Source organism: Piliocolobus tephrosceles, chromosome 9 (genome assembly GCF_002776525.5).
Source record: "Piliocolobus tephrosceles isolate RC106 chromosome 9, ASM277652v3, whole genome shotgun sequence".
In the NCBI taxonomy this organism is placed as follows: Eukaryota; Metazoa; Chordata; class Mammalia; order Primates; family Cercopithecidae; genus Piliocolobus; species Piliocolobus tephrosceles.
Genome location: NC_045442.1, coordinates 86165880 through 86190807, shown reverse-complemented (window position 1 = coordinate 86190807; position 24928 = coordinate 86165880). Strand labels below are relative to the sequence as shown.

The 24928-nt window shown below is 38.5% G+C and overlaps 1 protein-coding gene across 4 annotated transcripts in view; it reads left to right on the top strand.

The window, feature by feature from the left end:
• The window catches only part of PARG (poly(ADP-ribose) glycohydrolase), a 134024-nt gene that overhangs the window by 95485 nt on the left and 13611 nt on the right, over nucleotides 1–24928 (top strand). For all 4 annotated transcript variants that reach the window (XM_023230123.1, XM_023230121.1, XM_023230122.1 and 1 more), the window contains 3 exons: nucleotides 12820–12898; nucleotides 14379–14487; nucleotides 23858–23963. In XM_023230123.1, the coding sequence (XP_023085891.1) occupies nucleotides 12820–12898; nucleotides 14379–14487; nucleotides 23858–23963 (294 nt within the window). The remainder of the gene's footprint in view (nucleotides 1–12819; nucleotides 12899–14378; nucleotides 14488–23857; nucleotides 23964–24928) is intronic.

Below are 24928 nucleotides of genomic sequence, written 5' to 3'. Positions count from 1 at the left end.
AATCTCAATCGACCTGTCTTCAAGTTCACTGATTGTTTTTTCTGCTTGCTCTAAACTGCTTTCAATCTCACTGATGAATTTTTTATTTGTTATTGTGCTTTTCAATTACAAATTTCTGTTTATTTTTTATAATTTGTATCCCTTTATTAATATTCTCTATTTGAGAAGTATCATTCTTATACCTTAGTTCTTTAGACATAGTTTTCTTTAGTTGTTTGAGTATATTTTAGTAGCTGATGTAAATTCTTTGTCTACTAAGTCCAACATCAGGGCTCCCCAGGGGCAGTTACTAATGACTGCTTTTTTTTCTGAGTATGGGTCATACTTTCTCATTTCTTTCCGTGTCTCCTAATTTTCATTTAAGACTGGACATTTAAAATAATGTAATGTGACTCTGGAAATCAGATTTTCTCTTTTCATCACAGTTCATCTTTCTTGCTGTTTTTTTCAATGACTTTTCTAAACTAATTTTGTGATGGCTGTGTTCTTTCTGTGTGTGGCCAGTGAAGTCCCTGCTCATTAGATTAGTAGTCAGCTAACACTTGAACAGAGTTCCTTAAATGCCTGAAACTAATAAGTCTCTCAGTCTTTGTTGAAGGGATGTATGTGCACATGCAGCCTACCTTCAACACTACACCAAGCAGTTGATGCCTCTGCCTTAGCCTTCACTTCCTGTCAAGGTTAGGCAGAGGAGAGAGCTGAGGGCTTTCTCTCGTTTTTCCTGAGCATTCATATGGCCATGAGCACACATGAGCCCTCTAGATTCCTTCTTGTTTTAATATATTAGAACTTTTCAAAGCCCTTTGTGGACATCTCATTCTTCAGCTTTTCCTTTGAAGCTTTTGGTTAGCCTATTGTTTGCCCCAGCTGTTAGCCACCACCTCAGGAAGTCTTAGTGTTAAACAATGCCTGTAATTGTTTTCATCAAACCCTCACAAGAATTAGGCTTTTCCTACTGGGCAAGCTCCAAGTCCTACATGTAAAGTAAAGACAGCCTTCTGAGCGGGGGCCCTCCAGGGGACCACCAGACAGGTCACATAATGATAGTTCTCTGAGAATTGGGCTTTGAAGGAGCTTCTGCTTCCTTTTGCCCCCTCTGATGGCTGCTGATTTTCACTGTGATTCAGGAATGTTAGTTTTTAAGGCTGAGATGGAGCTTGGGAGAGTGGGATGGGAATAAGGCAAATAAAACACTGCGAAGTTTACTGTTTTTACCAAGATTCAGCTGGTTTTTCTTGAATAAACACTCCCTGGATTGCTGTAAGCCTTTGGCTACTTTTCAGTTGATTCTCACAGTGCTCATCACAGTGTTCCCATTGCTTTCATGGAGGAGAGAGTTTTCAGAGATTTTTACTGCACCATTTTTGACTGATGTCTTTTTATCTTTTGTAAGCACATGTTGATAAAGGAGCTTTCAATGAGTTAATCTACACCATTTAGACATCCTTTGTAAATTTTTATCCCCGTGATTCTGCTGTTTTGGTGAAATAAAGCAAAAAAAAAATTGTAAATTGTCTGACTTTATGTAGGAAATTAAGATTGGAACCTCCGCAAAGGAATTTTTTTCCTGGATAGAGCCTCAGTCAGCCATTTGAAGTTAGTGACTTGGAGTACTGCATCCAGAATTCTGAGATTATGATCCAAATTATACTGAAATGGAAAGATAAACTCCTTTTATACTCAACACTTCCTCAACTCACATTTTGGCCATCTATCTGCATTTGTTAGTTATCATGGATACACGTGGGAAGTTACAGTTGGGCAAGGTACTAAGGGAGATGAGATTGCAAGGAATTACAGAACAAAAAAACTGGCATAAATCTATTGTTGGGCAACCAACACTTTGGCTATTGGTCTCACACTATTGTAGGGAAGCTCTGCAGGTTTGGAATGTGACTGTCTTCATCATTTACGTACATCAAATAATACTTTAAAAGATTGCTATTCCAGCTGGGTGCAGTGGCTCACGCCTGTAATCCCAGACTTTGGGAGGCCGAGGCGGGCGGATCATGAGGTCAGGAGATCGAGACCATCCTGGCTAACACAGTGAAACCCTGTCTCTACTAAAAATACAAAAAATTAGCCAGGCCTTGTGGCGGGCGCCTGTAGTCCCAGCTACTCCGGAGGCTGAGGCAGGAGAATGGCGTGAACCCGGAAGGTGGAGCTTGCAGTGGATCGCACCACTGTGCTCCAGCCTGGGCAACAGAACAAGACTCCGTCTCAAAAAAAAAAAAAAATTTTTTTTTTTTTTTTAGCTGTTAAGGTAGATTTGGACTGAAGACTAGAACAAAATATCCCATCAGTTTTTAAGATGAATTTACATTCTTGAAATAAAAAACTTGATAGAATGCATTTAAACTTAAAGCTAACTTGTTTCATTTGCTTAATTTCTCTAGAAAGTAGTAAGAACTGGGCCGGGCAAGGTGGCCGAGACCTGTAATCCCAGCACTTTGGGAGGCCAAGGCTTGGGGGGATCACGAGGTCAGGAGATTGAGACCATCCTGGCTAACACGGTGAAACCCCATCTCTACTAAAAATACAAAAAATTAGCCAGGCATGGTGGCATGAGCCTGTAATCCCAGCTACTTGGGAGGCTGAGGCAGGAGAATGGTTTGAACATGGGAGGCAGAGGTTGCAGAGAGCCGAAATTGTGCCACTGCACTCCAGCCTGGGTGACAGAGTAAGACTCCATCTCAAAAAAAAAGAAAAAAAAAGAAAGTAGTCAGTACTTTGTCATCCTCCATTAATGTTGTTAATGTAAATAAAAGATGTCATTTTCCTTGGGAATAAAACAGGAATGTTAAGAGGAAAACATTAGAATATTTTCTTTTTTTAAAGTTAATTTGTCCCCAGTCTAAAAACGGGTTCTAATCTCCTTTTACATAATTTCTAAATGTTCCTGCAGCTATTGTAAAATGAATGGAAAATTGCAGATCCATGACTCACCTTCAGATCTGTAATTACCTCAGGCTAAGGACATACGGGGTGACTTTTAACTCAGCATTTTCTCCCACATCCACTTAACTTTATTATAGTGCCTCCTAATTAATATCTGTGATGTGATGTTACCTTAATGGAAATGGCCATTTCATCATCTATTTGATGTCTGGACTTCTGCCATCTCCCTCCTTAGGAGACTCTTAGCCATGCACTGCAATCTATCTGCCTGATCAATTCCATTTCTTCAGTGATGCATCCAGCTCAGTGAGCTAATGGCTGTGACTGTGCTGCCTGTATCTGTAGAAGAGTTTGAGAAATTGGAAATAAATTAAATTTATCATCATTATGGGATATCTGGTTGGTATCAGTCTTTTAAATGACTATGAAACAGGTCATGCAAACAGGCAAATACTTTTATACAGACAGTGTTATCCCTCTGTTTGTTGTGATCCTCCCTGCGGCAGCCATGAGTTAACCTTTCAGTAAGTATAGATAGAGGGAAAGAGTTAAAATTCCAATCTTCCCATTTCTTCTTCTTTTTTTTCCCTCTTATTTGTTTCTATACAACATCCAGAAAATAGTTTCAATACTAAAGGGTGTTAAGTTTTCTGAGAGTTGTTTTTCTGCTTCTATTTGATGAGCACATAAACCAGATGCCTAGGCATGAAACCTACTGGGCAGAGTATTCGTATATTTAACATGAAACCTGCCGTTAGTGAATCAGATTATCCCAGACATCACAAATCTTCACATCTTTTCTGAGTGTCAGCAGAGCTGATAGAAATGATAACAAGTAGACACCATCGCTTATAGTAGTGGTGACATCTTCTAGAGTTACAGTACTTGAGGTGCCTGTCAAGACACCAGCTCATTGGGAAAGGTCCAAATTCAGTTGGAGTTTTCCAAAAATGTTTGGAAATTAAACATTTTTATGCTTGTCTTTTCTAAGTTTTTAATAATCATTAGAATTAAAAGCAAGAGTTTTCTATCTACTGCATAATCACTACTGTTTGAGTGATGCTAATAAAATTTGGGTAAAATGGTATTTATACAAACCTGCTTTCAACAACCCATTGGTAAGTAGAATTTTTTTAAATCTCCAAATATTTTTGTCCCATGTTCATTACAAACTCTTATTCCTAATCAGGGAAAATAACCATGTTTCTTACTACTAAATCTAAAAAATCATAAAGAGGTCATGCACTCTTAAGATTTTAATGGATTCCTTCTAGGTTTTTCCTTAAGTGAAGGTCTTTGACTATGAAGTCTTAAAGGCCCGTCTCTAGTGAGAGCTATCACAAAGGTCATTCAGTCTTCTGTCTCAGTAGCTGTTACCAGTTTACCTTTATATTTTCACCATAGTTCATTAATTTACATTTTAAACAAGTTAAAGGCATTCACTTTTTTCAAAGGAGACAGTTGGCATGTTAAAAGGTGTCTGCTTAGAAAACCCAGGATTTAACTTGTTTGGCACAAAAGTGTTCGTATGTGTATTTTTTAATTTCTCATAAAGGAGGGAAGGAAGTAAATCTAACCTTGTTCCTCTTAGAAAAGAACACCGAAACTATATTAACCTGAAGTAGAAATATGATAATTGATATTTCATATTTTTCAACCACTTTCTTTTAAAAAGACAGAACAAGTATTTGTTTTCCGAGTTAACAGATCAGAATAGGCAGTTTGTCTTTTTATGAACAGGAAAAACAAAGCTTGTCTACTGCTAGGCAGAAAACAGAAAAGAAGGGGTAGTCCTTGCTGTCTTGGTTCCTATCACGCAAGTAGACCAGGTTGCTTTTCACCCCCGTGTAAATAGAATCACATATCTGTGGTTTCTCTACCCCCTTAAAAAATTTAAGTCTGATGACACCAATATTGATGGCTTTGTGGGTTTGAATGAATTTTTTACTTGTCTCATTTAGTTTCCCAAGGAATTCTATGATGTAAACAAAATAAGAATTATTAAGAACCCTGAATTTCAAATGATGAAATGATGTCCAGTGAAGTTTGATTATCTAAGGTCACCTAGCTAGTAAAGATTCACTTCAAGTTTCTCATGTTTCCTAATCTCAGTGCAGTGCTCTTGTTACCATACCATGCATTTATTGTAGATGTGAATTTTTAGTATGCATCAATTATGTAGTGCCTTCAGATTATTTCTGGACTCATTATTTTAATATCAGTTAAATTTCTTTGACTCATTAATTATTATGTTTATTCAGCAAGTTCTTACTCAACTGCTTTTATATTCTTGCATTACAAGATGCTAATGTAGATTAAAATTTTATTTGTTTTTTCCTTTTTTGAGACACAGGATCTTGCTTTGTCACCCAGGCTGGGTTATAGTGGCACAATCATAGCTCACTGTTACCTCAAACTCCTGAGCTCAGGGGATCCTCCCACCTCAGACTCCTGAGTAGCACAAACTGCAGGCTCACACCACTGCACCCAGCTAATTTTTTTTTTAATTTTCAGTGGAGATGAGGTCTCACTCTGTTGCCCAGGCTGGTCTGAAAACTCCTGGGCTCAGGCAGTCCTTCTGCCTTAGTCTCTCAAAATGCTGAGCTTACAGGCGTGAGCCAACACACCCTGCCTATAATTATAATCCCTGCCCTTAAGGAGCTGAGAGTCTAGTGAGGAAGTCAGATTCCATTTCTTAAGACAGATTTATTGAGGTATAATTGACATAAAATAAACTATTTGTTTAAAGTATACAATTGCATAAGTTTGGACATATGACTACACCCATGAAGCTATCTTTTGTCTAAGTTTTCATTGTTTTTTATTTTGAGTTTTGAAAGCTTTATATATTTTGGATATAAATCCTTTATCAGATATTTGTGGCATGTCTTTTCATTCTCTTCACAGTGACTTTTGAAACACAGAAGTTTTAAGTTTTGAAGTAAGCTTATTAATGTGTTGTTTTTGTTCTTCCTGTTTTGGTTGCTATAGCTTTATAATAAGTCTTAAAATCAGGTAATATGGGTCCTTCAAATTTTTTCTCCTTCAGAGTTGTTTTGCCGAGTTTTAGAATCAGTATTTCAATGTTTACCAAAACAGCTGCTGGAATTTTGAGAATGCTTTGAATCTATAGATCTATTTGGGGAGAATTGACATCTTAACAATGTTTTGTCTTTGACACATGTCTAGGATATATGTCTCTGTTTATTCATGTCAGTTTTTCTCACTAGTATTTTATAGTCTTCATTGTATAATTCTTCCCCATTTTGTCAGATTTATCCATAAGCATTTCATAATTTTGTTGCTGTTGTAAATTTTTTTTAATTTCTGTTTTTATTCATTACTACTATGTGGAAATACAATTGATTTTCAGATTACAATTCAATATGTTAAGTGCTCTACTAATGTTATGTGCAAAGTACCTGGGGAGCATGGAGGAGGAACAGTCAACCCTACTTATGGTGTCAAGGAACGCTTCATAAAAGAAATAACATAAATTTTTTAGTTATTTTCTTGATTTTTAGCATGAATATCTTGCCCAGAATTCTAGATAAATGTGTAATAATTAAAATATAAATTATTTTTAGAAGCAGTGTACTAAATAATAGACTGGAAATTCTAGTATTGAGTTTAAATCTTTGAGCTTTTGATTCTGGAAATTTTTAATCATATATGAAAATAGAGTGTTTTCATAGCTTTATTTATATTATGTGGTTTTTTATTGTGTGTTTTTTTGTTTGTTTTGAGACAGAGTCTCACTCTGTCACCAGGCTGGAGTGCAGTGGCGCCATCTCGGCTTACTGCAACCTCCACCTTCCGGCTTCAAGTAATTCTCTTGCCTCAGCCTCCTGAGTAGCTGGGACTACAGGTGCGTGCCACCGCGCTCAGCTAATTTTTGTTAGTAAAGATGAGGTTTCACCATGTTGGCCACAGTGGTCTCAATCTCTTGACCTTGTGATCCTCCTGCCTCGGTCTCCCAAAGCACTGGGATTACAGGTGTGAGCTACCCTGCCCAGCTTTATATTATGTGTTTTTATGTGTATACATATGAAATTTCAGACTTACAGAAAAGTTGCAAGAATAATACGTGGAATTTTCATATACTCTTTACTCAGATTCACAGAAAAGTTGAAAGAATAATACATGGAATTTCCATATACTTTTTACTGAGATTCAACAGTTTACATTTTTGTCCCATCTACTTCATCATTTTGTCTATTTTCTTTTCTTGAATTGTTTAAGAATATATTGGAGATACTGTGCCCTTTTACCCCTAAATACTTTGTTGTATATTTCCTATGAACTAGGACATTGTCTTACATCAGCACAGCACAGTTAGTTATCAAAATCAGGAAATTTAATTTGATACAGTACTGTTAATCTACATTATAATATAATTTTGTTATTCCAATTATGACCTTTGTAGCTTTCTTTCCAGTCTTCAATTAGTCCAGGCTCATACCTTGGTATTCTTTAAACTGGAACTATTTCTCAGCCTTTCCCTGTGTTCATTCACCTTGATATTTCTAAAGTGGATAGGCTAGTTATTTTGTAGATTGTCCTTCTTGTGTTTGCCCACTGCAAAATTAGGTTCAGGTTATTCATTTTGGTAGGAATCCCACTGAAGTGATACTGTGTTCTATTTAGTATACTTATTTATTAATATTTATTAATATATATGGAAGTATAGACACTTGCATTCTTATTGTATTCAGTGGATTATGATCTATTGCTTATTATCTGATGCTAAATTGTCCCATATTCAATCAGTGGGAATGCCTTCAAACTATTGTGTGCCTTTGACATGTACCCGTCATTCTTTAATGCACTTTCTTCTTTGAGCATCTCCATCTTTTTAGCACAAAAAGATGTTGTAGGCTTATCTTGTATATTCCCTGCACCAGCTCTGGAATCAACCATTTCTGCAGGTGGTCCTGGATTTTTGTTAGTTTTTGGAAGCCAAGATTTGAACTAGAACATATGTTACAACACACACACACACACACACATATACAACTGTGAATTTATATCGATACCTCCCATTCTTAACCAGCATCACAGCCTGTATTGTAGTCTTTCCCCCTTTCCATAATTGGAACTCTCTTCCCCAACTATGAAGAATGTGGCTCCCAATATCTTCAATTTTTTTCTTTTGTTTAAGCCTAATATATACAAAAGGTGGTTTCAGAACTTGTAAACCATGCTACTGCAGAAAGTAAACCTGTTAAATGGAATTCAATATTTGTTTACAGTTCTTTTATTTTTGAAGTAAAATTTACACACATTGAAGTATACAGTGTTAAATGGATAATATGATGAGTTTTGGCAAATAGATAAATGCTTTTATATCCCACACCCCTATCAAGACATTTAAAAAAAAATGTCTGTCACCTCAAAAACTTCCCTTGAGCCCTTTTCTGGTCAGTCCCCAACCCCAGAAACAAGCATAATTTTTATTCTTTTTTTTTTTTTTTTTTTTTTTTTTTTGAGACAGAGTCTCGCTCTGTCGCCCAGGCTGGAGTGCAGTGGCCGGACCTCAGCTCACTGCAAGCTCCGCCTCCCGGGTTTACGCCATTCTCCTGCCTCAGCCTCCTGAGTAGCTGGGACTACAGGCGCCCGCCACGTCGCCCGGCTAGTTTTTTTGTATTTTTTAGTAGAGACGGGGTTTCACAGTGTTAGCCAGGATGGTCTCGATCTCCTGACCTTGTGATCCACCCGTCTCGGCCTCCCAAAGTGCTGGGATTACAGGCTTGAGCCACCACGCCCGGCCAATTTTTATTCTTTTCATTATAAATTACTTTTTTCTTTTTTTTTTGAATGTCATGTAAATATATATCATACACACTTCTGTATCTTGCTTCTTTTGCCTAGCATAATGTGAGATTTATCTATGTTTTTTAATATATCAGTGGTTCTATCCCTTTTAATACTAAGGAGTATTCCTTTGTGTGATCATGGCAAATGTTTTATTAATTTTTTATCAATAGTTGGATGTTTCCACTTTAGTTTTGTGATAGTCTTTTTTTTTGTAATGTCAACTTAGCTAGGCTACAGCCCCCAGTTGTTCTATCAAACACTAATTTGGGTATTGCTATGAAAGTATTCTATAGATGTGATCAAAGCCTACAAGTAAAGGAGTTAATCTAATTACATTCAGTAAGCATTTTTTTTTCCTTTGAGACAAAGTCTCAACTCTGTCGCCCAGGCTGGAGTACAGTGGTGTGACCTTGGCTCACTACAACCACTGTGATGCCCCTGCCTCTGCCTCCCAAGTAGCTGGGATTACAGGTGCCTGCCACCATGTTCAGCTAATTTTTGTAATTTTAATAGGGACTGGGTTTCACCACGTTGGCTAGGCTGGTCTCGAACTACTGACCTCAAGTGATCTGCCCACGTCTGCCTCCGAAAGTGCTGGGATTACAGGCGTGAGCCACTGTGTTTGGCTACATTCAATATGATTTGCATTAAATAAGTATAATCTGCCTGGGCCTGATTCAGTCCAGTGGAAGGCCTTAAGAGCAGAGCTGAGGCTTCTCTGAAGAGGAGATTCATTCTGTGCACTGCCGCTTCACCCATGCCTGAGAGTTCCAGTGCACCCTTTGGACCTGACTAGTCAGCTCCTCAATTGTGTAGGCCAATTTTTGACAATAAATCTCTTCATATATATGTCCTACTGGTTCCATTTCTCTGGTTGAACAATGACTGATACAAATCTATTATAAATAAACCTGCTATGAACATTATTCTTTGCAGTTTTTGTGAGCACACATTTTCAGTATTTGTCTAGTAGTATTATTATTTGCAGTTTTTTTGAGCATATATTTTCAATATTTGTTTAGTAGATATCTAGGGATGGAAGTTCTAGGTCAAAGAATATGTGTATATTTAATTTTATAAGGGATTGCCAAACTCTTTTCCAAAATTGTTACACCAATTTATGTTCTACGAGCAATATATAATGAGATTTCCACTTGTTCTACATCCTCGTCAACATTTAGTGTTGTCATTCTTTTTTTATTCTTTTTTATTTTAGCCTCTCTTTTGAGTGTATGGTGGGTTCTCACTGTGATTTTTTTTATTTGCATTTCTCTGATGACTAATAATGTTGAGCAGTATTTCATGTGGTTGTTAGCCAGTTGTATATCTTCCTGTGTGAAGTTTATATTCAAGTCTTCTGTCCATTTTTCTAAATTGGGTTGTGTTTTTATATAGACATGTAGGAGTTCATCACGTATTCTGAACACAAGTCCTTTGTCAGATATTTGATTTGGAAATATTTTTTCTCCAGTCTTGTCTAAGCATTTTCCTGAGGTATTTCTTCATTGTTTGTTTGTTTTTTGTTTTTGTTTTGTTTTTTTGAGATGGAGTCTTGCTCTGTCACCCAGGCCGGAGGGCAATGGCATGATCTCAGCTTAGTGCAACCTCCACTTCCCAGGTTCAAGCAATTCTCCTGCCTTAGCCTCCTGAGTAGCTGGGATTACAGGTGCATGCCACCATGCCTGGCTAGTTTTTGTATATTTAGTAGAGACAAGGTTTTACCCTGTTGTCTAGGCTGGTCTGAAACTCCTGACTTCAAGTGATCCACCCGCCTCAGCTTCCTAAAGTGCTGGAATTACAGGCATGAGCCACTGCACTCAGCCCTGAAGGTTTTGACCACCAGAAGTATTTAATTTTGCTTATTCTAGTTTTTGTTTTGTAAATTTTTAAAAAACTTTTAACTAAAAAGTAAACTTTAATGTTGAAAATGCAAACTTGGGAAAGACAGAAAAGATCACACGCAAGGCTGTCACTTCGCACTTGGAAGGTTGCACAGTGGCCGGGCAGAGGCGCTCCTCACTTCCGAGACGGGGCGGCGGCCGGGCAGAGTCCTTACTTCCCAGACAGTGGGGCAGCCAGGCAGAGGCGCTCCTCACTTCCTAGTCAGTGGGCAGCTGGGCAGAGGCGCTTCTCACTTTCCAGACAGTGGGTGGCCAGACAGAGGCGCTCCTCACTTCCCAGTCAGGCAGGCAGCCGGGCAGAGGCGCTCCTCACTTCCTGGACAGGGTGGCGGCCAGGCAGAGGCGCTCCTCACTTCCCAGATGGGGCTGTGGTCGGGCAGAGGCGCTCCTCACTTCTCAGACAGTTGGCAGCTGAGCAGAGGCGCTCCTCACTTTGTGGACTGTGGCCAACTGGTCAGAGGCGCTCCTCACTTCCTGGACAGGGCAGTGGCCTGGCAGAGGCGCTCTTCACTTCCCAGGTGGGACAGCGGCCGGACAGAGGCGCTCCTCACTTCCCAGGCAGTTGGCTGGCTTGTTTTATAAATGTTATGGTCACTGCTTTCTTTATCCTGTCTTAGAAATTGTACCTACCCAATGTCGTAAAGCTATTCTCCTATATTTTCTTCTGAAAGTCTTACAGTTTTGTGTTTTATGTTTATGTCTGTGGTCCATCTAAAAATAATTTTTATTTGTAGTGTGTGGTCACAGTTAAAGTTTATGGGTTTTTCTATGAATATCTACTTATTCCAGCAATATTTGTTAGAAAAGCTGTTTTTTTTCTGATGGATTATTTTAGTACCTTTGTTGAAAATCAGTTGATGATACAAGTGTGATTTTATGGATTCTGCTTAATTCCATTCAACTCTTGGTCTTTCTGAAGGCCAAGACTAAGTAAGTGTTCAACTTAGGGCATTGAGTGTTCCAGTTTTCTTGTTTTTTGTTGCTGTTGTTATTGTTGTTCATTCTAGGTTCTTTGCATTTCTTTGTAAATTTTTAAGTCACCTTCTTAATTATTATTTTTTAATGTCTACTTGTGTTAAGATTGATATGAATCTTTATATCAAAAATTAACATTGTAACAATATTGAGTCTTCTATCTCAAGAGAGTATATGTCCCATTTAAGTTTTCTTTTTTTCATAGTGTCTTTTTTTTTTTTTTTTTTTTTTGAGATGGAGTCTTGCTCTGTGGCCCAGGCTGGAGTGAAGTGACACAGTCTCCACTCACTGCAACATCTGCTTCCCGAGTTCAAGCAATTCTCCTTCCTCAGCCTCCTGAGTAGCTGAGATTACAGGCACACACCACAACGCCCAGCTAATTTTTGTATTTTTAGTAGAGACGGAGCTTCACCATGTCGGCCAGGCTGGTCTTGAACTTCTGACCTCAGGTGATCCACCAACCTCGGCCTCCCAAAGTGCTAGGATTACAGGCGTGAGCCACTGCGCCCGGCCAGTAGTGTCTTCTTTGTTGTTACATTTATTCCTAGATATTTTATGGTTTTTGACATTATGGGTAATGGATTTTTAAAAAATGTTTATTTTCCCATTGTTTGTTGCTAGTATACAAACATACCCTTGATCTCACTAAGTTTACTTACATGCTTTTTCTTTATTTTAATTTCCCCTCTTTCTTTCTTTTCTTTTCTTTTTTCTTCTTTTGAAACTGAGTCTCACTGTCTTCCATGCTGGAGTGCAGTGGCACGATCTCAGCTCACTGCAACCTCCACCTCCCAGGTTCAAGCAGTTCTCCTGCCTCAGCCCCCCAGTAGCTGGGATTAAAGGCGCACACCTCCACGCCTGGCTAATTTTTACATTTTTAGTAGAGGTGGAGTTTCACCATGTTGGCCAGGCTGGTCTCAAACTTCTGACCTTAGGTAATCCACCCGCTTCTGGGATTACAGGCGTGAGCCACTGCACCTGGCCTCTCTCTTTAGTTAGTGATTCCTTAGAATTTGCTATGTAAACAATCATGATATCTACAAATAGGGACAGTTTGACTTATTTTTTTACGTTCTTTATGCCGTTTTGTTTCTTTTCTTGCTTTATTGCACTGGCTGGAGAGACCTTCAGTACAGTGCTAAACAGAAGTGATTCTTGCCATGTTGTGGTAGGTGGAATGTTTTTGCCATTAAGTGTGAAGTTAATAGTGACAGATTGTTTGTTTCAGGTACTGAGCAGTACAGTGAATACACAGGCTATGCTGAGACATATCGTTGGTCCCGGAGCCACGAAGATGGGAGTGAAAGGTAAGTCTGTTTCTGTCTTCAGTATTCCATGACTAAAAACAAAGGAATTTGGGCTTGACCCTCACACACTCTCATTCCCTCTGCTTGTATTTCAGCAAGTGAACTTAAAAAGAAAAAAGAAAAGAAATCAGCATTAAGGTTCATTGTCATTTAAAACACTATTACCACCTTCCTGTACCAAAGGGAAGAACAGTGAAGATAAAACCAAAAGTCTAAAGCAAAGACAAAGAGGGGCAGAATTCTCTATAGTTCTTTACCTCTGAGCTACAGTCAGAAGCTGTGGAGGTTAAATTCCATGTTTAAATCTGAGTAGAATAGGTTCTAATTAGAGCTTAAAGCCTTTGGCCAACTTACTAGGTTATATTTAATTTTTCTATGAAATTAGGTAGAGGAAAGCTGTGTTGTGACAGTTGACCTAATGCCACAAACCAGTTGATGGCAGAACCTGCAGTGTGCTTTGCTGCTCGTGTCTCCTATTTCTTCTTGAAATATAGTGTTCTACTTTGACAGTCTTGCTTCTAGTTTACCAGAGATAAAATTTTGCAGAAATGCTACCTGAAAGCTTGTGGGGTTTTTTGTTTTGTTTTATTTTGTTTGTTATTTGATGAGAAAGCCATTGTGGCAGAAAGAATCAGCTCTTGCCCACGTGCCACAAATGTATTCCTCGTAATGTCTCAAGTCCATCTTCTGCTTTCTTTCTCTTTATTTTGTTTAAAATAACATCTACGTAGATGTTTATTCCTGACAATTATTTACAAACCAGCATGAAGATTTCTGTTTTGGTTTTCAGTTTGAAAAGTTGCTTGGCACAGCAATATATGCAAGTTTATAAAGAGATTAAATATTTAGGATTTTATATGTTTCCAAATTATCATCTCAACCATTCCTTTCTGTTTCCACGGGCAACATGGTATTGTCTGCTTTGATGTCTTTGTTATTTTAAAAATAGTTTCTCACAGTCAGCAATTGAGCACAGTAGGTAGAATGCTGTACTGAATTATTTCACATTTTTGTAACACTTCTTAGGATTATTTCCTGGAAGGTACATAGTGATGTTACAACCCCAATGATTTAAAGCAGATCTCTCAAAGGAGGAATGAGCTTTTGTCAAGATGCAAATGCCATGTCCTTAGTATTAGAGGAATACAAAGAACTAGATTCCTTTTGTTTGCCCCCAAATTCTTTAACCTTTGAGACTTACTATAAATTATTTACCTGTTTACACTATGTCATTGTGTTGTCTCTGGGTAATTTTTCATTTTACTCTTTAATGCCTGACAGTGCACACTGTATATGCCTCAATCTAAAAATAAAGGGTGTTTCCTTTCCTTTCCTTTTGCTCAGACCTGCAGACACTGGTTTGATTGTTTTGAATATTTTAACACAGCTAAAGTCTTGGCAACCTGACCCCTGAGAGGATTTTATTTGAGCAAGTGACTACCTGTTCCTTATCTTTTCTCCCCTTTCCATCCTGTCCCAGGGACGACTGGCAGCGGCGCTGCACTGAAATCGTTGCCATCGATGCTCTTCACTTCAGACGCTACCTCGATCAGTTTGTGCCTGAGAAAATCAGACGCGAGCTGAACAAGGCCAGTAACCTTATTTCTTAGTTCATCTGGCAGCTGTCATCTATTTACTGCCATTTTATTAATGCTGAAATTAATGCTTTCTGGTAATTCTTGCAGTGTCAGTATGTCTGCCCACAGCTCTCCTGATTTAATGGCTCTGTCAGCTTGTACAAGATGTACTTTCCATTTTGTAATTGTTTGATTAGCAGCTAAGGTTGCCAGATAGGCTGTTGCTTAGTTTTAAACCCTACACATGCATTTATCTCATCAAGTACCTTAGCTGCTATGGAACACTATCATTGTAACACCATCTAGAAACGAATGAGCTCTGAAAATTTTTTCTCAGACCTGCTTAATGACATTTTCTCTACAAAGTATGCTATCAGGGTTAAAACAGAAAAACTGAAAAAGCCAGGTCAAATGTTCTATTTTAGGTAAGATTTATGATGGAATCTATTATTTTCTGTAATACTTAGTGCTGCCTACTATATTCATTTTTTTTCTTTTTTATTGTATTACAGAAATATAAAAATGAGCCATACCTGTTGTTCAAATTTTCAATATTGGCGACCATAATAAATAAACTCTTTTACACAATACAGAGCTGATTCTGTTCTCTGGGTTTTGGGCTTTCCCAAAACAGCAGAGATTTTCTTTAGTTCCTCAAATTATTCACTCAGCAGAGATTTTCTTTTTTTTTCTTTTTGAGATGGAGTTTCACTTTTGTGGCTGAGGCTGGAGTGCAATGGCGTGATCTTGGCTCACTGCAACCTCTGCCTCCCAGGTTCAAGCGATTCTCCTGCCTCAGCCTCCCAAGAACTAAGATTACAGGTGCCCACCACCACGCCCAGCTAATTTTTGTATTTTTAGTAGAGATGGGGTTTCACCGTGTTAGCCAGTCTGGTCTCGAACTCCTGATTTCAGGCAATCCTGCCCGCCACGGCCTCCCAGAGTGTTGGGATTACAGGTGTGAGCCACTGCGCCCAGCCTAGAGATTTTCTTTAGTTCCACAAATTATTCACACAGCCAAGAAGACTGACCCAATTCTGAAAATCAATGTTTCACTCCCATGAGTAGGATTTGGTTATGAGATTATTAGGATAATGAGGCTTGTGGTTTTACATGGTTATACATGGTGTGCCAGTTCCTTCACAGACTTCTGAGAATAATAACGGTAATCTAGACAGACTTTTACTACACTTAAAACTTAGTAGATATTTTGAACGTAATTAAGTATCTTATATCCTGATCTGTTTGGGAGAATCTAATTTATTGTTGAACATGTTCTCGTATGTATAATTTTTTAAATTATTGTAATGTTTAGAGTTCTCAAATTTTATAAAATGTTTGAAGAATAATGCACTGTTTTTTAAAGTTGAACTTACATAACACACATCATTTATTTAAAAATAAAAATAAAAAGTAATCCCTCAGAAAAGCTATCCAGAATGTCTGGCCTTTGGTGTATCAACAGTTCTAAAGTTCTCTTCTACCTGATTCTGAAAGTCAGAGATTTGCCTGTACTGAAGATTATCTTTTTTTTTTTTTTTTTTCCTGAAGCGGGGTCTTTTTTGCCTAGGCTGGAGTGCAGTGGCATGCGCGATCACAGCTCACTGCAGACTTTCAACCTCTCTGGGCTCAGGTGATCCTCCCATGTCAGCCTCCTGAGTAGCCAGGAGTACTGGTGTGCACCACCACACCTGGCTAATTTTTCTTTTTTAGATACACCAGGTTTCACCATATTGCGCAGGTCAATTTCAAACTCCGGGCCTAAGCAATCTCCTCCCCCCTCAGCCTCCCAAAGTGCTGGGATTATAGGCATGAGCCACAATGCCCTGCCTGAAAAGTGTCTTTTACTAGTAATTAGATACATTTTAAATGTAAGCCTATTTTCACTGTTCCAAACTCTTGCCTTAAAGCAGTTGTCCCCAATGCCATGAAGTTTTTATGATAGAGCATATCGAGTAGAATCAGTTTTATCTTTAAATTTTCATGACGTTTTACTTACCTAAACATGTATATGTAAATTTGTCACATGGTCAAGAGGACATTTATATAAGCAGTAGGTTGTTGGAGAGAAATATATGAAAAGGAAAGTAGAACCAAAATGTGTGTAGCCATGATTAATACATTAATACAAAGTGAAAGATTCCCTATTTTATGAATGAAGTCTATACTCCCACATATACTTTTCTGTGAGAACTAGATCATTCACTTTTAGAAGTTATCCTCAATTATGATCTTTTAAGAAGATAACTTTAGGCATAAGTCTTTTTTAAAATTGCCAGGTCCAGTTGATTCTCTCTGCGCTTACTTGTGTATCACCAACCTTCAGTTTGACCATCCTCAGAGACACCAGAAATGTAAAAGATATATGTGAATAGGTTAAGTTAGTTGTAAATATTGGCAGCATGGAAGAACATTTATTTATAGAATATAGAGTCCTCATGAGGGGCATTTTATACTAAGAATGAGTCTTTAAGTAATCTGGCAACAAGAGTTTTATTTCATTGGGAGTTGGCAGCAGTCAGTCACACTGCCTTATGGAAGTGTCTCAGAGATATTTTGTTAAATGACTTGATTGATAATTAAATAATTTTTTTTTTTTTTTTGAGACGGAGTTTCACTCTCGTTGCCCTGGCTGGAGTGCAATGGCGCGATCTCAGCTCACTGCAACCTCTGCCTCCCGGGTACAAGTGATTCTCCTGCCTCAGCCTCCCAAGTAGCTGGGACCAGAGGCACGCACCACCACACCAGGCTAATTTTTGTATTTTTAATGGAGATGGAATTTCATCACGTTGGCCAGTTTTTTCTCCAACTCCTGACCTCAGGTGATCCCCCCATCTCGGCCTCCCAAAGTGCTGGGATTACAGGCATTAGCCACCACGCCTGGCCTAAATAACATCTTAGACAATGTTAATTTAGGTTTTCGAGGTAAACATTTTAGAAGTTACATGTACATTATCTTAAATCACTCAATATGTCACAAAATGTTATACATTTCCTAAATACTCTTCGAGTGCTCAATAAAGCCTAGTAAGTTGAGGGTCAAATCAAGTTTGGGACAGATGAAGCCATATGAAGCAGAGGGGTTCATTTTTAACATATAGTGATACAGGTGTACATTCATTTTCAACCTGCAATTATTCATGTCGCTTATTCATGTCAATAAAGTCTAGTTTATAATTCATAAAAGATTCTTTTCAGTCAAATGCAGGTGGAATTTTTTTTTCAAATTATACAGATAACAATAGTAAATGATTGCTTACTCTGTATGAGGCATTCTACTTAGCACTTTAAATGCAGTGTCTGATTTAGTCCTAACCACTCAGGGAGGCATAACCATTTTTCTTGTCTCTAATTTAGAGACAGTGAGCTCACTTCTTAGGAAGTTCAGTAATTTGTCGCAGGCCAGTTCGCAAAGCTAGTCAGTGACCAAACCAGAGCTCAAATCCAGGCTCCCCTGACTTCAGATCTTTTTTTTTTTTTTGAGATGGAATTTCGCTATTGTTGCCCAGGCTGGAGTGCAATGGCGCGATCTCGGCTCACTGCAACCTCCACCTCCCGAGTTCAATCAATTCTCCTGCCTCAGCCTCCCGAGTAGCTGGGATTACAAGCATGCACTACCACACCCAGCTATTTTTGTATTTTTAATAGAGACAGGGTTTCTCCACGTTGGTCAGGCTCATCTCAAACTCCCAACCTCAGATAATCTGTGCGCTTTGGCCTCCCAAAGTGTTGGGATTATAGGCATGAGGCATTGCGCCCAGCCAAATCATTTCTTAAAAATGTAAGTGCTCCACATGGAGGCTACTATAACTAGATCTGACCTTCTAGACTTTTTATGGTTCAGACTTAAATCATTGAGAATATTTCTGCTTTTGGAATAGTCTCCTACCTGCTTATGCCTGAATCACTCTTCTTTTGTGATCATAAACTTCTGCTGTGAGCAAGCTACCTGTTAAATGCTTTTCTCAATATGCTTTTCTGTTTGATACACTTTTTCAAGGAAATTTGAGGGTTCCCTGCTATTTTTCAAATTCCTGTGAGACAAGGAAATACCTCGAGTGTAATAGAGCCTATCAACACGTGGACTAACTTTGAGAAAGCACCTAGTTCAGAGCCTGGCACATGGGAAGGCATCTGATAAATGTGTGTTCTTTTATTCACTGATATATTCCAAAAAATGTGTTCTTTTAGCAAATAATTAGTTTTTTTTTTTTTTTTTTTGAGACGGAGTCTTGCTCTGTCGCCCAGGCTAGAGTGCAGTGGCCGGATCTCAGCTCACCGCAACTTCTGCCTCCTGGGTTCACGCCATTCTCCTGCCTCAGCCTCCCGAGTGGCTGGGACCACAGGCGCCCACCACCTCGCCCGGCTAATTTTTTTTGTATTTTTAGTAGAGACGGGGTTTCACCGTGTTAGCCAGGATGGTCTCGATCTCCTGACCTCGTGATCCGCCCGTCTCGGCCTCCCAAAGTGCTGGGATTACAGGCTTGAGCCACCGCGCCCGGCCAGTTTTTTAATACTTTCACTGAAGAAGGAAAAAGCAGTAAATGATTTTGTTAAATGTCATTGGCAACTTAATTAGAAACTAATCCAAACAACTTCTAAATTAAAGCATTTGTCCCTTATTAACTACATTTACCTATTAAAATTGACTTAAGAATTTTGGTTATGAGCAGCAGTAATCTCACATAAACTGACAGCACAACTTGGAGACAATGTTTAATATTTTGTATCTCATGTTTTGCAAACTTTGTTTTAGAGCAGAAGTCTGTGTGAAATCACTTTAGAGATGACTTGCACAATTCTACTTTATGTGTGTGTGTGTGTGTGTGTGTGCATGCCAGAGAGAAAGGAGGAAAAGAAAAAAAAACCCACATTTTTCTAAGTGAAAAAGCAGTAAGACCAGTTTTCACCGTCAGAATTCAGTATGGATCTCTGACCTCTGGGGACCTGTTTGCTACTTTTAAGCATTACTCACCAGTTAATAATTGAAAAGCCAATCCTACAAAGTGCTTTCCAGGCCTCTGGAAAAGGTCTGCTCCATCCAGGCTCCACCGGTCTTATTGGACCCACATCATGACCTGCAAGTAGAGTTGTTTTTTAAAGGAGGGAACCAGTCTCCTTTTATCTGACTGATACTGTGAAGCAATGTTTAATCCTGTGAGAGATCAGCTGGGTGTCATTCTAAAGGAGAATTATCTTAGGATTAGAAAGATTTCTGACTTCATCTTGTAAAAGTGGCAGATAGCGCTGCAAGAGAAGAAAGAAACCACCTGTGAAAAGTTGTATTTGCCATGTTAGGTAGGATTTTAGGTAGGATTAAGTAATGAGTATGTTTTGTGGAGCTTTCTGAATCTGAAGTTGAACAAGGTGGAGAGATAGAAATCATCCCTATTTACCTTTTTTAAAAATGGATCTATTTATTAATGTTTTTGTTATTATTCACCACCATATTTGGAATAGGACTGTTAATAAACCAAAACTTGATAACAAAACCAGTCAATATTTTCTGCTGATATTTCTAAGAAGTTCAGCATCTGAGCACCTATAATCTTTTCATAAAATATGTGTCACTTTACTTTTCAAGAATGTTCCAAGTGTATTATTTGTAGTGGGGTTTCCCTTAAGTTTCCCAACATATAGAATCAGAATAACAATTAAATACATATCCCAGTCTTGGATTTTATACATCAGGAAACTAAGATCTGCATACTTCTTTCATTTTATTTTGCATTTTAGAATAGCAAAAACAATGTATTAATGTTATAATTATTTTAGAGATAAAGTCTAATCCCAGCTACTTGGGAGGCTGAGGCAGGAGAATCACATGAACCTGGGAGGTGGAGGTTGCAGTGAGCTGGGATCACACCACTGCACCCAACCTGGGCATTAGAGCAAGACTCCGTCTAAAAAAAAAAAAAAAAGTCATAAGAAATCACAGAATACTAAAAACCTCAGAAAATCAGTATCAATATCCACTGTGTATTAAGTTAAAGAACTATAGTAGATTGATTTCATATAAATGAGCAACTCTTTAGGAACAATAATTATTAAATTATTCTAGCAAATAGAATAATGTATTTACATGTTAATGAAAGAAATCTTTTAAGTAAAATCATGCATCACTTAAAGATGGAGATACATTCTGAGAAGTAGTCACTGTGCACATGTCACAGAGTACTTACACAACCTAAGTGGTATAGCTTGCTACTCACCTAGGCTAGATGGTATGGCCTATTGCTCCTAGACTGCAAACCAGTTGAGTATGTTACTGTACAGAATACTGTAGGCAGTTGTGATGCAATGGTAGGTATTTGTTTCTTAAACATAGGACAGGTACTATGAAAATATGGTATTATAATCTTATGGGACCATCATCGTGTTTGTGCTTCATTGTTGACTGCAACATCACTATGCAGCACGTAACTGTCTATCTGCTTGGGCCTACTAAAACTGATATTGAAGCCAAAGATCTTACTTAAGTGTGCGTGTGCACATTTGTGCCAGACTATTCCCCTGGATACCGTTTGTTTCCTGGGCCTCATTTTAAGCCTGTAGACTCTTATACCAGTTTTGTTTGGTCTCTTTTCCATTTTGTTTCCTTCTTTCCTACATCTTTATCATTACCATTTCCTGATTGGTCTCTGGTTTTTAACTCTAGGTACCAATATTTTCATCTTGCTTCTCAACACACCCCTTTGCGACCTTCAGGACTCCCAAATTACCTTTATGTTCCCTGTCTTCTTCCCTTCCCATCAAAACTCATTCCAAGATAGGGTTGTTCATTGGTATCTTCTGCTTACTCTCCTGAGGTCTCAGTGCTTCCTTTTTCCTTTCCCCCTTCTGAGTTGTTTATTAGTAAAAATAAATTGCTCTGTCATTGCAAAATATCAGGCCGGGGTATGGCCAGAGTTCAAACTGGCTTTCTTTTACCCTTGCAGCTCTCTGATCAGTCTTCTCAAGTACTCTTGCTCTGGGTGAGGGAAAACAAACGCATATATATCTGCCAGTATATAGCTCTTGAGAACTCCTAGTGCCTTTCTCTATGGAGTGGGAACTTGGCAACTCTTTTGAGGCTCCTATCCTTATCTGATCTTTGTTTCTTTACCAAAGGAGTTCAATTCCTACTCATAAAAGGAAAGGTCCCCTGATTCAAGGCTCTGCCCTGGTCTCCAGCGCTTAAGGTATCCTTCTTTCTAGAAAAGGGAGAAGCCTGGGCTGACCTTCCAGAGAGGGCTCGGGGCAGCATACTACCGCTGTCTTATTTTTGACCTTACAAATGCTTGCTTCTTAACAGAATAAAATAATTTTGTATTTAATCGTTATAAACAGTTACTCTAATTTCTATGTAATTTTGTCATTTAATTTTTATCTGATTAATATTTTTTGGTGGCAGGGGTGGGGGATAGAGTCTCACTGTCACCCAGGCTGGAGTGTGGTGGCGCCATCATGACTCGCTGCAGCCTAGCCCTCCCGGGCTCAAGCAGTCCTCCCACTTCAGCCTCCCAAGTAGGTGAGACCACAGGCATGCACCACTACACCTGGCTAATTTTTTTGTTTTGTAGAGGCAAGGTCTTGCCATATTGCCCAGGCTGGTGTCAAAACTCCAGAACTCAAGCGATCCTCCCACTTCAGCCTCCCAAAGTGCTGTGGTTACAGCCATGAGCTTTTAAAAATTTGATCTAAACACTGAATGAGGTTTATTTTCAGTTTCATGGTTTGTTTTTATGGCCATTTTTCAAGATAGATAATTTTCCAGGAAAATTTGATAATATTTTATACTAGATTTTGCTTCTAATAATTTGAATGTTTCAAATTCTCAATCATTAGGCTTTAGTTTCACTAAGCTGTTTTTGCACATTGAAGTAAAGTTAACCCAGTTATTTAGAGACAGCAGTAAGAAAGAAACTAAAACCATCCTGACAGTATAAAACACAGAAATGAACTAGGAATCTGAGGAAGCCTCCTTCTCTCTAGGCATGTTAGAAAATTCTGACATGAAACAAAGAGGCAAAGTTATGTTTATTCTTCCAGAGGGTTTGTTCTCTCCCCTGTTCGTGTAATGACACAGACTATCTTTCAAGAGCCTATTCAAAACAAATGTAGCTCTTAGATTTTTTTGACCTGAAAGAGATTTTCAGAAGCTGCATGCGTCTGACTATGCAGGTAATTTGTGAGTGCTTGTGTAAGCTCTGTACTACAGTGTTGAATAATGATCTGGTACCAACTTATAATTAATATCTGTCAGGATTCACAGTCTAGGAGGGTATAGAAGGAATCGCCTTGTTAATCCATCGAGACAGTCTGTAAAATAAATTTTTATACCTTTGTGAAAACTTCAAAGAACAATTTGCTATATTTCTATGTGTGGGTTTCGTAGAAGCATCTTTCTTTATCCTTGGTTTTTCTCTGGGAACATTTGTCAAGATCATTCTTTTAATTGTATTTGCTATTATATGTAAGCTATATTTTAGGCTTTGTTTGGAACTTGAGAACCCAGGGGAGTTTTGCTTTACTGTTATATTAAACCTGTTATAGTCTGATCACTTCAGACAATAAGAATGTAGAAAGAAGGCAGAAAGACTAACTAGTTGACAGCAAAGAGGTGGAAATCAGGAACTCTGGGATCTTACATAATGGTCTTCTCATATAGAAAATGAGCTGTTCATTTAATTAATACTTAGCCAGCATCCTCAGAATATATTTTACTTTTCTCAGATTACTGGCAAATTTTTAAATATTCTAGCTTAAAACAGAGCTGTGAAACTAGAGAATCTTAGAGCCGAAAGGCATCTTAAAGGTTATTTCATAACCAGGTGTAGGAATCCCTTCTATAGATAGTTGCTTGCTCTTTGTTACGTATTTCAGTAGCAGGAAGCACATTTATTAATCTAGTCTCCATAACTCAGAGAGAGAATGCTGAGGAGGCATAATAGTGACCCTTTGCCTGATGAAAAGAATAGTGATTAAAGCCTTCAAACAAAAAGAAAACTGTTCTAAAAAGTGCCTTTCTTTTTTGGTGGTTTTTCCTAGTAGTTTATAATTGGGATCCTATGAGTTCTTGAAATATCTCTGCTATTTTCATTTCTGTTTGTTTGAAGTAGAAAAAGAAATTGGGACCTGTATTAGTTTAAGGGATTTTATTTGCTTAGCATTCAAACAAATAAATATTAGAATTTATCATTTCTTAATCTCTTCCTTGCATAATGCCAGATTTTTCTCTCCCTTCTTCCCTCTTTGTTTTTCCCTCTATTTTGGCCCCTGTGGAAAAAAAAATGAGAAGTTGAACATAAGCTTGATAATGGACACCGATCCTAGTACATCAGTCAGAAACACTGTTAGTGTCTAGGCACTCACAGGCTTTGATATTTCTTTTATCCTGCAGGCTTACTGTGGATTTCTCCGTCCTGGAATTTCTTCAGAGAATCTTTCTGCAGTGGCCACAGGAAACTGGGGCTGTGGTGCCTTTGGGGGTGATGCCAGGTTAAAAGGTAAGTTGTTGTAGAGAAGGATAAAAGCATTCTGACCACGAAAAAACGTTAAAGCCAGATTTCTAATGTCCTGTCATGAGACCACAAAAATCTAAGAGAAAAGGAAAAGGAATATTTAACACTATTTTCTTTTTTCCTATTATGTTTAAAGTAATTCTTATTTTAAGTTATCATTTTCCTGCAGAGGTTGCTTATCACTTTGATCTCCCAGGACACAGTATTTCATTGAATATTGAAAGGTTGGCAGGGGGATAAGAGCATATAATGACTGTGAAGTTTCAAACCTGAGCTTGCACTCAAGCGCTTCCCTTCACTGGAGTGATTTTTATGGACAGTTATTTCATTGACTCATTCATCCACCAAACTTAATAGCACCTCTGCCACTTTCTAGGCACAGTGGTAGGCTCTGAGAATACAAAGATGGAGAAGATGTGATGCCTGCTTTGGAATTCACAGTCCAGCATATGAGAGAGAGGCAGTATGAGACCAACGCAGTACACGGGAATGAGTGCTGTGGTGGAGGCCTACGGGGCTGTGGGAGCATAGCCTGGGAGAGTTACATGAATGGCACAGATAGGAGGCATCTGGATGTCCAAGAAGCAGAAACATTTCTTATGTGTTATTGTTTGTGGTAGGAAATTCACAAAACCCGATCAACAAAGCTATTGGCCATTTATTACATTGACATTTTTTCAAAGTATCAGTTACAGAAAATAATACTATATCATTACTTAGGATGCTTATTTTTCCATTTCATCCCAACTGATCTGACACCACCTGGGTGTACTGCATTGCAAATCTGACACCAACTACCTGGAGTAATTGCAGATCTTGCCTATTGAGGACAGAGTCCACAAGATTGCCCCCACTTCAGACTCCATCCACAAGTTTCAGGGGAATTCCCAGGCCACTCACATTTCTGTCCAGCTGGTTACCATTCCAGGAGGTTCCCATGTCCCCACCTC